Raw genomic sequence first — 14,493 nt, 5'->3', positions numbered from 1 at the left:
TATCTATATCTATATCTATATCTATATCTATATCTATATCTATATCTATATCTATATCTATATCTATATCTATATCTATATCTATATCATCTATATCTATATCTATCTATCAATCATCTATCTATCATCTATCTATCATCTATCTAACTATCTATCTATCTATCTATCTATCTTCACACACACACACACACACACACACACACAAACACACACACACACACACACACACATACATACATACATACATACATACATACACGATCTTACCTCGGGTTTGGCTTCGTCCCCTAGTAGCAGAAGAACCTATAAAAGAAAAAAAAATCACTCTTTGAAATTTGATTTGGGGAAAAAAAGAGAGTAGATTTCTAAAAACTAACAGCAACATTACCGAGTTTATACTTAAATACATATATAAAATAACCAATACAATAGATTCTCAGTGAAGGTGTTCAGCATCTTGCTTTAAAAAAAACCAATACCAGATAATATAACCCTATTTAGTTTAAAGTAGGCATTATTTTATTGGGTGACAAAGTAATATAGGATTGTTGATAATTTTGGACTTTTGTTATTAATAGCTTTTATATTTGACTTTGTGGTACAATGAATTGATGCTCATGTTCCTACTTTAGGCAAGAAAACAACTTGCCTTGAATGTAGTGAATAAGCAAGAATTTCATGAATTATTTTTTCTAAATAAAAACCATAAAAAGGTGTTGTGACTCAGCAGAAGTTTGCTGTGAGTTGAGTCGGGATGCAGGAATAACAATGCAGCTGGGGCTCATTAGTGTCGTCTTCTGGAGATAAAAGGACTGATGGTGCCACGCCCTGGATGCAGAAGTCAACGTTCACTTGTTCATTTGTGGTTCGTCGTTCATCAGTCGTGGTTTGTTTGTGAGCGGAACTTGGATAAGTGATTTGCTTTCTGTAACCCTGATTCAAAGAGACACTTGGAGAAGTGATTTGCTTTCTTTCTGTAAACCTGGTGTTGCTGTAATAGCTCTTTGTTTTTGCATTCTGCTGCGTAACCTTTTTGCCAGAGACATTATTTATGTTTATTTTGGCTCGCAGCCAGCGTGAGCCAGGACTGATAAAGTTATTTCCTTTTAAGTCTGTCTGACTGTCGTCTGTGAATGAGCGAATAAGGGGGGTCAGAACAGATTGACTTCTGCCAAAACAAGCCTCCATTTGATTAATTATGGAGCAATTAATTGCTGAAAATAGGCAAATGGCCCAACAGATAGCGGTATTGGTGGACCAAATTGCACAGCTGCAGAGAGCTGCAAAAAAAACCCAGCCAAGGAGGAAGTGCCCAGTAGCCATGCCAGATAAATATAATGGGAGTCAGGCCATGTTTGCCGCATTTCTGGGACAATGCCAGCTGTTCCTGAGTTTGAGAGTGGAGGACTTTCCCACTGACTGGACAAAGGTGGGATTTATTATCAGTTTGCTCTCAGGCACAGCTGCCCATTGGGCTACCCCCTTGCTAACTCAGCCGAGCCCTTTGTTAGATGACTTTCAGGGTTTTTGTCTATACTTTAAACGGATGTTTGAAGATCCTATCAAGGGGGAAACATCAGCGAGAAGTCTGAAGTCACTGCAGCAGGGGAGTGGTTCATTGCAAGACTATGTTAGTGAATTCAAGCTGCGTAGCCAGGATTCCACGTGGAATGAACCAGCTCTAATGGACACATTCCAGGATGGATTGTCAGAGGCCTTGCAGGATGAACTGGCAAGGGTGGACAGGCCACCGATGTTCGACGCGTTGGTCCACTTGTGCCTCTGGATAGACGCCGGGCTGCAGAGGCAAAGGCCTCACCGTGCATTCCAGGAGACCACCAGCATGCTGGTTCAGCAAGAGACTGCAGTGGACTGGGAGGAGCCCATGGAGTTGGGTGCTGTCAGACCTCGAGTGTCACGTACAGAGATGGACAGACGATGTGCTGAGGGATTGTGCTTCTACTGTGGGGATCTTGGACACCTGGCAGGGAGTTGCCCCAAGAAGAACAGAAGGGTTGCGCAGACTGCAGCCATCCCTCAACAACGCACTATCGTGTTGGACAACCAGCACATTTGTGCGGCCATGATACCCCGTTCACATGAGGTAGCGTGCATTCGGGGTGTGTGGAATACCAGGGTGGATGCCCTGCCTAATAAAGTGGAGAACTCTGACCCTGCGAACTCACTTCCACCTCGGACTGTTCTACCCGTTGCATCCTGCACTGCCGTTTGTCATCCCATGAGCATACAATCTCTGATACGGGATGCACAGCGGGGTGACGACTGGGTGGAGCGATGCAAGGCGGAAGTAGGGCCGGCGTCCCCATGGACTTTGGAAGGGGATCTTTCGAAGTATCGGGGCCGGCTCTATGTTCCCGCAAGGCACATCCGTCGACGGGTGCTCTCGCAGGTTCATGGCACGTCTGCTTCGAGACATTGGGGTTTTTTCTGGACTTTACGCCTGGCCTCCCGTCAATTTTGGTGGCCCCATCTGAGAAATGACATGCAGAGATGCGTGGAGTCATGTGCCCAGTGCCAAGATTCCAGCCTTTGTCAACCCCGGTCCCCGCAGCACTGGACTTTGTTTCTAGGTTCCCGGCGGGGTGCCAGTGTCTTGGACTGTGTTCCGTGGAGGCCGTCACCAACACTTCTGGGCCGTACCCCAATTGTCGGAACCGGGGGAAGGGCCCTGCGGGAGGGGAGTGTGTGGTGGCTTGGCAGGAGTTGGTGGAGCTGCCGCCAGACTCCGACAGCAAGGGGTCATATGAGTTGGCCTTGGAGGAGGTGGAGGACCCTGGAAAGGGTGTTAGGGCTTGGCCGGAGCTATTAGAGCCACCTCCAGACTCCGACAGTACGGGGGCTGGTGGGTCGGCCTTGGAGAGGATGGAGGACCCTGGACAGGGTGTTAGGCCTTGGCCGGAGTTAGTAGAGCCGCCGCCAGGCTCCGACAGTACGGGGGCTGGTGGGTCGGCCCTGGAGAAGGTGGAGGACCCTGGATGGGGTGTCGAAGCCGTGAAGGGTGGGATACCTGGGGAGCATTGGAGCAAGGGGAATGTTCCTGCAGGTATTGGGGAATCACGAAGGAAGAAATACAGGAAATGAGTGTGGACACTTCATTCCGACCGCATCCAGACCATCGGAACCCAGGGAAGAGGCCCTGCGGTGGGGGATAGTGTTGGGACTCAGCAGAAATTTGCTGTGAGTTGAGTCAGGATGCAGGAATAGCAATGCAGCTGGGGCTCATTAGTGTCTTCTGGAAATAAAAGGACTGATGGTGCCACGCCCTGGGAGCAGAAGTCAACGTTCACTCGTTCGTTCATGGTTCATCATTCATCAGTCGTGGTTTGTTTGTGAGAGGCACTTGGATAAGTGATTTGCTTTCTATAACCCTGATTCAAAGAGACACTTGGAGAAGTGATTTGCTTTCTTTCGGTAAACCTGGTGTTGCTGTAATAGCTCTTTGTTTTTGCATTCTGCTGCGTAACCTTTTTGCCAGAGACATTATTTATGTTTATTTTGGGCTCACAGCCAGCATGAGCCAGGACTGATAAAGTTATTTCCTTTTAAGTCTGTCTGACTGTCGTCTATGAACAAGCGAAAGGGGGGTCAGAACAAAAAGGTGTACATATTCATTCATTTGCTGCCCCCAGTGGAATTTAGAAGTATAGCTCAATAGCATTTATTGAGCAATTGAGGCAAAGGGAATACAGTTCTATCATTGGAACAGAAAAGAAGAACGTTAGGAAAATCTGCACCACTTTCTTAATTCATTTCAGTATCTATACTGATACTAAGGTCATTCTCAAAAATGGAAAATGTACCGAAATCTTTGCGTGGAAACTCTGGCGAGGAATTTGCACTGGAGCTTCCTGAAAAAGAAAAGTTTAAATTAAAAGAAATTTGAAAACAGTATTATGTAGTTTACTCCACATACTGAATTTCCATCATATTACAATATGTAATAAAGCATACTTTGAAACCTAAACTATTCCTGAAGAACACATGCAGAAAATTTATTAATTAGCCTGCAACAGAAGTGTGTGTTCAATGAAACAGAGATAAATTAATATCATCACTGGAATATTATGCTAGAAATCTGAATCATAATGAAAATGCCTGCAAAGATCATGAATGGAACTGTTGTACTGAACAACAGATCAATCCAAAATTTACCGAAAAGAGCAAGCCATACGGTATCTGGTTCCTAAGAAAAGTTGGGATTATCAGTTAAAATTGTCCTAACCCTGGTTTCTTTGAAACTCTTTAAAATCATTTAACCCTGCTTCTTTTTATGATACCTTCATATGCTGGATGGTGGGTAGCATAGGTTTTTCGTTCAAAAGTGGAGCCAGGTGATTTGGTAAGAGTGGAAGAAGGAGAGGTGGCTTGCTTGTAGGAGGAAGAGGAGGTATTCATTCTAGCATTCCCACCTAGAGATGAAACAAAACCTCCTCAGATTCACATTTGGTGGACTGAATTATGTGGGAAATGATGTCTTTTCATCATTTAACTTCCCACTTGTTTGTCTTATCTAGATAGCCACAATTACATGAATTTGATCTCTCTAATTCTAGAAAGATCACCCTACAATCAGAATACCTCTGGAGAGCCTGTGAAACACAAATGACTTAAAAGGTGTTCAGTAGACACTAACTGTTGGCTCACTTCTGAGTGAAATGTAGCAAACAAAATATACAGAAAAATGCATTGATAAACATATTTAACAACATTTACAATTGTTATAATTTTATAACAACATAATAATTTTTGACAAATAAAAATGTGAATTTTTCTTAAACCCCCTTTAATTCCAGCTAATTCCTTCCGGGAAAAATCAATTTACATCTGAGCTGTCTGTTGTAAAGTGTAATAAAGATTTATGCTTCATTGGGATTTATATTTGAAGTAATAGATACTGGCTATTATATGCTATCTATATAGAAATATGTATAACATTTATATGGCAGATAATATATATTAACACACATACTTTTAGTATGATATATAGCCCGGGTGTCAAACTCATGTCATCATGGCAGCATCTTGTCATGTATCACGACTTTTTTCTCCTTCGCTAAACTGGACATGGGCGTGGTTAGCATGACACATCTGCCCCACAAGTCGTGAGTTTGACAGCCCCAATATATAGTATATACCAGTGGTGTGCTGCTGCTGGTTCAGACCGGTTCAGGAGAATCGGTAATTGCGCTCTGCGGGTGGACATCCCACCCAACCAACCACGTGAAATCCCATCCTATATCGCTGCATTTTTTAAATGCAGCATGCATGTGTGGACGGCGCGTGCAAGTGAATTGCTGTGTTTTTTCATGCCACACACATGCCCGGACAGAGCATGTGAGCAAGTTGTCGTGTCTTTTGACGTTGCACACATGTGCGGACAGCACGCGCGCTCACATTTCTGATGCTGGGCGGACTGGTTGTTACAGTATGTGATGCCCATCTCTGGTATATACTGCCGTTGAATAAGACTTTTAACATATTCCTCAAAAGGTTTGGCTAGCATCTGCTCATTTTGGACAATGTCCTAATATCAGTTTTTCCTAAGGTCACTCTGATTACCAGTTTACCTTATTCCATTTTTTTAATTTATTAATTTTATCAAAATCAAATAACAATTAAAAAACACATGAAACAAACACAGTAGTCATGGCTAAAAACAAACATATCAATGAAACACAAAATACAATACGACCACACAAATGTATTACCCCCAGCCTGGGAACATTCTATAACTTTATACTTTTAAATGCTATCAGAAGTCTTTATGCGTTCTAAAATATGTTTCCTAAAGTGAGATCCAAGGCCCTGAGGTGTCCCCAAGATCCTATTAAGGGTTTGTAAAATCAAAATGATTTGCCAAAAATATTTGCAAAAATTTAAAACAATGTCACTCTTATCATTATTTATTTGTTAAAAATATATGTTTGTGTGAAAACTACTGTATTTTATTTATGTTAGCATTTAATGGGTTTAATTTTTACCCAATAAATAAATAAATATTTTATGAATGTGCCAACTTTAATTTATAATATGGCAAATATTGAGAAATATGGCCTAAACAAATAAAAACTCCAATAGGAAACTGCAGCTGATGTAAAATACAGCAGTGAAATAGCAGATGAAATACATTGCATTAGTTGCCAGTAGATTCCTTGGCCCAGTGTCAGTGTCAAGTCCTCCATAATTTTTATACAGTAAGTGCAAAGGCATTCTGAAAGCAGAAAGTTTAAGAAAAACTGATCTAAAATTATTAAGGGGTTTCAGAAGCATTTTAGCTCAATAATTTTGTTAGATTTTTCTCACATTCTAAGCTTTAAAATGCTATTTTTAAAAAACAAGGGAAGCATAAAACAGAATTGGAAAATAATCCATGAATGTGTTTTAATCATTCCAGCTTCCCAATGTTTATATAATTATTGTGGTTTCTTACTGGTGAAAACTTCAATTTTGTTTCCAATTTCTAACAGCTTCAAAACCGACACTTTGATATTTATTGGCTAACTATGCAGATTTAATGAATAACCGGTCAAGGCATACTTGGAATAATTTATTTAATATGTGGCTTATCAAAATCCTTAAATATCTTTAGATTTTTGTCAGATCTCCATACCAAAGATTAACGTAGATCTATCAAAATAAGAACAGTGTGTAAATAATAGGAAACTGCAGCTGGTGTAAAATACAGCAGTAAACCTGCCAGGATAGAATGAATGAAATACATTGCATTAGTTGCCAGTAGATTCCTTGGCCTAGTGTCATTACTTTTAAAGCCCTAAATTCATCAGGTAATGCCTTGTCAGAACTAATTCTACTTATTCAGTCTAGTAACAGAGAGGGCCTGTTCAAAGTTGCCTGATTGCATAGGAGATTATATGTGGGTGAAATGGACAGCAGGCCTTCTCTGTCATAGCCACTAGCCCATGGATGTTCTCCCTCTAAAAGCACAGGCAGCCCTCCACTTTGCTGCAGATCCAGGAGGTTAAAATTGATTATTTCAATGAACATTTGGCATAGTTGCCTCACTGTAGGTTGGGCTCCTACTAATGAATGGCAGCATTTCCTGTGAAAATAAACCTCATCATCCCAATTAAGAAATGTCACCCAATATCTATAAGTGGTATCTTTATATTTTTATGATAATCACTCTTTAGTAAAGAATCAAAAGAATGTCTCATCTTCCCCACTTTTGACATTTTCCAGCAGTCAGCATCTCTGCCAACCCATCCATTCTTTGGCCTTTCCATTCCCATGTATGACTTTCACTTTCAAACTCTTATTTGCTCTTAGATTGAAAACCACTTACTGGCTGCGGTATAACTGCTGCCATGGCCATATGTCCTCCTTTCCATGCTGCTTCCTCCACTATAAGCTGTTGATTTATGTCCACTACTACCAGCTCCTTCTGTCAGAGAAAACACAACAGTTTGTGAGTCAGAAAAGGCAAAAGGTTGAAACAGATGCACCAAACCCATGTACAATTTTACAATTTTGCAAAAGTTGTAATACTTTAGTCTCTCAATATTTGATCATTATCAGTAGTTCAAAATGGAATAAATTAAAAATGGCAAGAGCAAAATATTCAATCAAACAATGTTTGGCAATGTTCTATCTTGAATAAGTCTTGGAGAATTAATTCTACAATTTTGCAGTGTTTTCACACAAAAACTACTACTGATGCTATTCCTGCACTACTAATGCTATTCCTGCACTATGGTTGGTATCATTTATAGATTTTTTTTCAAATATGGGTTATTTATCTATATATCTGTTGAACTAGTTTATCTAATAATCTGTACTGATAACCAGAACAGTTTAAAATAATATATTCTTTTATCCCTATTTTTCTCTAAAAATAAACTTAAGGCTTTCAACTTTTATCTCAACAACCTTATGAAGTAGAATAGGATGATAGAGTTTTGTGGCAACATAAACAATGAATTGAAACATTGTTATCTTTAAATGGCACTTTAGTTATTGCATGCACAGAACAATTTTAATAGAACTGGGCATGTGCAGCACACATCCAATGCATGCATGAGTGAACCAGCAGTAAAGCTGGCTAGAACCCACCCCTGATACATACATACATGCACATACATACATGCACATACATACATGAGCCATGGTGGCATAGTGGTTAGAATGCAGTACTGCAGGCTACTTCTGCTGACTGCCAGCTGCCTGTAATTTGGTGGTTCGAATCTCACCAGGCTCAAAGTTGACTCAGCCCTCCATCTGTCCAAGGTCGGTAAAATAAGGACCCAGATCGTTGGGGGCAATATGCTGACACTGTAAAATGCTTAGAGAGGGCTGTAAAGCACTGTGAAGTGGTATATAAGTCTAACTGCAATTGCTATTGCTACATACAAGCATATAAGGGGTAAAAACAACCCATAAGCCAGCTGGATAGTTTTTTTCCGATTCCAAAAATAAGGTGCAAGGATGTAGGCATAGCCAAGGAAAACACTTTACCACAATTACTTACTTGGAGGGAGAGACGTCAATCTGGTGGTAACCGTTTCCGTAATAACTGAAAAGAAATTTAAAAAGAAAATAAGAAAATAAAATAAATTTTAAGCCAGGAACCTAGTGTACCAATTCTGCTGAGACAATTAGTATTTCCCTGAACAGAGTCTTTTTCAAAATTGTCAGACTGAAATGAGGAGAATAAATGTACTGCTTTCAAAATGTTTTTGAACATTTTGACTGATTCCACAAATAATATTTTGGTAATTTAGAGAAAAGCTGAAAACTCTTCTCTATAAGAACAATTCTTAACAAAACATAACAAAATGATAAATGTTTAAAGTTACCAAATACTGATTTATTAAACAGGGAAACTGGTGAGATTTCTTTCAATTACTTACTCCACTCTTGGTAGTTCCTCTGACTTGCTGGAGCGGGCAGGAAAGGGCAATATATATACTGTACTTCTAAAGTACAAGGTTATTGACATCCAACTTTTATATTTTCTAGGAATACATATTGAATGCAAAGATGCCCTGAGAAAAATGCTGATGTTAAATATTAGCACTTTGTTTTAAAGCAATTTTAGAACCATCTTTATTGGGGGGGAAAAGATAATGGGTCATGGAACCTAAAAGGTATTTGAAGACACAGTGATGTCTATATGCTCCATACTATCTCTACTATAATACTTTGAACAGCCTAGAGTCAGAGATATGTTTGGGCTACAACTCTCAGAATTCTCAACCAGAAAGCTTACACCATATGCATATTAATTAATATTATCTATTAATATATGCATATTGATCGAGTAGAGTAGATGTATGCTTTTACCCAAGATTGAAAGTGGGAGATAATGTAAGGGTCCTAATATTTCTAAAAAATACTTACGTCGCTCTGTAACTTCAGTTCCATCCCGCTTGTTTTTCTTTGTTATGGAATCCATATCATTGCTACTCACATGTGAAGAAAGAAAGTAAAAAAATTAACAGACATTCAACAGTTTCGTTGCAAGGACAGTACAAACACTTTCTGTGCTAAGTCAAAGAAATGCAATTCACATGTTTCCATAATTACTAACCACTTCATAGGGACTTTTAAAATCAGAACACATGACGGGTCACGAAATAAGATGCAACTTTGTAATGGTATTTTTTGGGGGAGGGAGTTAATATATTTCCTATTAAATATTCACTATAAATATTCAGAAAAGTTGTGGTTCCTTTCTATTAAAACCCTTCACAAAAGTTTCCTTAAGATAGCTTGCATCTTCAAACTCCTAAACTGGTAATTATTCTAGTGAAGTTCCAAGGCCAGGATTTTTGGAGACAGTTAGCAAAACTGGATGCATGCAAAAGAACCATAATCTGGTAAAAGATGCAATAGATTTTGCTACAGTATTCCCAAGCTTGTTAATGTTCAGTTGTGTGGACTTCAACTCAGAAATCTCAGCAGTGGCCAAACTACTGAGGAATTCTGGAAGTTAAATTCCATACAATCAGAAGTTGTTAAATTTGGTAAATGCTGCAACAGGGCCATCTAGTGATAATTTATGAATATTTAGTCAACCTTTTTCTTTATTCACGGCATAGTAAATCCATAGTATGAAGAAAAATTTGAATTAAGTTTTGTAGAATGCATGATAAATAGATTTGTTAATCATGAATTTGCATTGGTATAAGGTGATCAAAACCACACATGTCTAGCAATCTGTAAGATTGATCATGACTAATTTGCCTATTACCAAACAGGCAAATATTTAACAAATTACTTTTTAAGCTCAGAAAAAGAGAGCACGTTGGTGGGTGATTCACAGTTAATCATCACTTCAGGAGTTCTGGGGGGCTTTTATGTACTTACCTTAAGATGAATTCTATGTCTTTATAGGGTTTTAGTTACTTTTTTATATCTCAAGAAGCTCTTAAAACAAATCCCTCCAAATCATCTAAATCCTTAATCCATTCACAGATCATGCTAGCTAATGGCTTGGCTTTTGTTCCTCCAAATAAAAGATGCCTGAAGCATCTAAGCAAGCCCACACCTTTTTCATCTTTGAGTCATATTCAAACTCATACTATGAGTTCACCCCAGACAAGCACTGACAGTGAAGGAAGATGCTTGAAAGATGCACATGAAATGGTAAAACCCTGGAGGCAAACCCAGCTCAGTTGCTGGGGTCATTGTGAGCTCTTAACTACATCCCTACCATATTATTGTTGATTGTCTTTTTAAGCCTCTTCTTCATGAGCCTTTCTTTGCTTCGATTGGCTTTAAGGACTCTATTGAACAGTGGTTAAAGCAGCTTGCCTCAACTTGGTCTCTAACAATATTTATATAACAATATGTATAACTTCCAGCCATGTTCTAGAGACAGCAGCAAGTTGAGGTGGAAGTAATAACATTTCTTGATGTACACACATAATACCCTTGATCTTAGTCAAAAGGCCAAGGAGGCCTTTCTTGGTTAGCCTTACAGTGCAAATTCTGCCTTAACACATTGAACATTCAGACTCTAGGCTATTCACATACACAATACTCATCTAAGGAGCCTCACAAGACAAATGTGGATAATAAAGATCATAAACCTATGATTTCCTGGACTCTTCTGAAAAGATGGGATTGAAATATGTTAGAATCAGATCTTAACTATAAAATAAAGATAAAATAAGGATCATTATTCTTCAGTTTGTCTGAAAATGATGTTCTCTGCTCTAAAAAAAGTAAATATATATCTACTAATTATTGCTTTTTGGCCATGGGAAAAACAATAGTCTCTTCTAAATAATATATATATATATTGGCTGCCAGTTAACCCCCTTATTACTCCTTGGCGTAAAGGTATTATTTATTTATGTATCATATTTGCATAGCTGCCCATCTGACATGAAAGTGACTCTGGGCATGGTACATACTGGAAGAGGAGAAGGAGGAATTAAATAAATTGTTACTTGAGTATTAGGTTTTTTAAAATTATATGTTAAAGTGTGGGACAGATATTTAAGGCAATGATTATTAGCAAATCTTTCTCCCTCTCCCCCCCTCTCCCTCCCCCCCCAAGATCATGGCCTTCTCCAACCATTGCTCCTTCACCAGTCCTAGACAGTTTATTGTTTATTTAATCTATTTATATGGCCATCCATATCACCTAAATGACTCTTCAGTACTGCTGATATCATTGTTCTTTTTTTCTCTCTTCACAACTAAGCCCTTTCTGCTTTTGATGCATTTAGTTAAAAAGAGCATGAATTTGAAAACATTTGGGGGGCTTTGCTTCTTCTGGGGAGCAGAAGATATTACAATCATTAGAAACTGGATTCTGAGTATCGCTATCCAGATAGAATAAACCTTAGGTTTTAAGACCTAAATTATGCTTATCTTGAGAAGAGAATTTTTGGCAAAACATCCTCAAGTCCATTAGGTAGGACCCAATATTTCAAATACAACAAGGCTTATATCCAATGCTTTAAATATGACCATCTACTTAAATGTATCAGGATTTATAATATTAAATTAGCTGTCTTCCATACATTGCTAAATAGGAAATTAATATTTGTGTGAGAGTTCCAATTAAGTTATAGTACAAACAAAAGACCAGGAGGCCGAATGCATTCTGTTGATATGAACACAATGTTGGTTTAATATACAAAATATATGCTTCTATAATATGTTAAACCTAACATATACAACTAATCTACTTTTCTGTGTCTAATAAGTAACAATGCTTAACTATCTTACAAATTTTCATTTTACCCTGTGACTTCTAACAGCCCACCTTTTCCAGTAACAAGGCAATATTGCTAAAATTCTTCCCCAATTCTCATCTTTATGGACTGGAATTTGTGCTTAATGTCCTTTTATTTTAGACTTGATCCTAAATGCTCTTCCACCCTCTAGTTCTTATATTTCGGTACGTCTTGCTGAAACTTTAAATTAGCACTGTACTTTTACCCTTTTACTAAGCTGCAACTGTGGGTATCAGTCAGTACCTGTTGCTCAGTCTCATCTAGAGAACAATCATTCAGACAAATCAGGTGTATGGAAAGAAGCAACTCTCTGCTTCATCAGTTCCATAATGTATAATCATCTCCTCTTATTTCTTCTGTGGTCATAACTGATACGTTAATTTAAAATTCACAGAATATCCCTCTGCTCCACATCAGCTAAATCAGCTTCTCTTCACCTGGCACCCTCAAGATGGGTTGGGAAACTAATTTCCTGAAATCCAAGCCAAAAGTACATGATCTCTCATGGATTCTGGAGACTGTAGTCCCAAAACATCTGCTGGGCGCCAAATTGGGAGAGACTGGTTGTTGTATCACTTTAAATCATATTTTTAGCCATCAGAAAATTTTACCTTCTTTCAGCAAAAGCTTTTTGTATTTATCAGAACATATATAACTTATATTATTTTTGTATTTTTGATGAAAAAAATCTAGTAGATAAAAGTGCATGACAAAGGTCACACGTTTTGAGGACAAAAATGCTACAACAAAGAATACTTTATATCTTTTAAGGAAAATCCTCATTTTAATTATGCCAAGAGTTTACTACTTCAAGACTGGTTTCCCAGATACACAAAGAAAGAATACATTGCTCCTGGGTAGTGAAAAAAACTAAGCTTGCTTACACTCTTTAGAAAAGGTAACACATAGTCTCTTTGCTGCAAAAGAATTTTGACTGTGTGTAGAGATTCAGGCAAGTATGCACAGAAACAGAATACATACCCATAATACACAAAACAATATGTTATAAATACATACGTATCGGAAAATGATAAATATAAATAGGAAGAAGTGCTGTCATCCTTCCTTTCTTCCTTGACATGCATCTCAGTCTCCCCCTCTCACCCAGCATTCTAACTAAACACCTCTAACTATGGCTAACATATACTCATTCTTCTGCATTAATAGCTGTTAGACATTTTGGTTCTCGGTGTCAGACCCTGTTAGTTGTTGAAATCTTATTCCAAAGAATCAGAGGATAATAGAAAGTGGATCCTTTCTGACTGATTCTTTGCTTGTATTGCATACCTGAATTCTGGTGGTGATTGCTACTGTTTGCTTCGTAGCCAGTATTCCAGATGTTCCACAAGACCACAAGTATAACAGCACTGCTTTAATGGTAAGTTGTTCCTGAGTGATCCACAAAGAATGCTGAATTGGTCTTGTATTTAATCTATTTTCCCCACCCTTCCAATGGGTAGGCTCTGTCTCTCAAAATGTTTCTCTTAAACAAGTCCTGACAATGGTGTATCATAGTTTCCTGCTTTACTCCACCCTATAAATTACCTAAAACAGCAGGCGAGAAAGAAGGCAGAAAAAAAAACCTGCCTCCAGGAATCAAATTTAAGTACAGGGAAGAAAAGCAGCAACTTGAATTCAGCCATTTCAAATATAAGGAGGGTTCTGTTGGATAGGACCAAAGGTCTCTTTACTTCAGCACCATTTTTATTAGGCTGACATCAGTTAGCATATGAATGCAGAATCAGTTGAATCTTGAGACATTGGGAATAGGTAAGAAGCTTTCATAGAGATAGTGTAAAACATCAAAGAATTTGTGTGGTAGAAAAGATAAAACAGAATGGCAGCAAATTGAAGAAGTGAATGGTGAAATGGACAGAAACATTTAACTTCATAGCCTTGATAAATGGATGCTTGTGACTGGTAATTTAGTTGGATCTTTTGGATGCTAAAAAGAAATCTCATACTTCAGACATATTACATGAACTTAATATAAGACAGAATATTTTTACTCTGGACTTCTCCATTGCCGCACATGTCTGAAAGTTTGTTCTACATCATCCCCATTTTCAGTATATGCCATTATCAGCAGAAGTGAGGAATTTACATTATGTTAGAAGTATCATACAGGCAATAAATTACTTGTATTACATATAATGAGCGACTAGTAAGGAAGAAACTGTATCAGATGGTGCAAGCCTGGGACAAATTATCAAGATTATTAAAATTGCCTTCATATAGCTCAACGCCATTACATTACTTTCTT

At 38.3% G+C, this 14,493-nt stretch overlaps 1 protein-coding gene across 1 annotated transcript in view; it reads right to left on the bottom strand.

The window, feature by feature from the left end:
* The window catches only part of COL17A1 (collagen type XVII alpha 1 chain), a 68,146-nt gene extending 58,710 nt beyond the window's left edge, over positions 1-9,436 (bottom strand). The window contains exons 1-6 of the mRNA XM_032225439.1: positions 9,379-9,436; positions 8,507-8,551; positions 7,325-7,423; positions 4,299-4,430; positions 3,822-3,869; positions 268-303 (exon numbers count right to left, since the gene is read on the bottom strand). Coding sequence (XP_032081330.1) covers positions 268-303; positions 3,822-3,869; positions 4,299-4,430; positions 7,325-7,423; positions 8,507-8,551; positions 9,379-9,433 — 415 coding nt within the window. The 5' untranslated portion in view covers positions 9,434-9,436. The remainder of the gene's footprint in view (positions 1-267; positions 304-3,821; positions 3,870-4,298; positions 4,431-7,324; positions 7,424-8,506; positions 8,552-9,378) is intronic.
* Positions 9,437-14,493: the final 5,057 nt, after the last annotated feature.

This window comes from Thamnophis elegans, chromosome 10 (assembly GCF_009769535.1).
Source record: "Thamnophis elegans isolate rThaEle1 chromosome 10, rThaEle1.pri, whole genome shotgun sequence".
In the NCBI taxonomy this organism is placed as follows: Eukaryota; Metazoa; Chordata; class Lepidosauria; order Squamata; family Colubridae; genus Thamnophis; species Thamnophis elegans.
The sequence above is the reverse complement of the archived record's forward strand: the minus strand, read 5'-3'. Positions and strand labels throughout refer to the sequence as shown.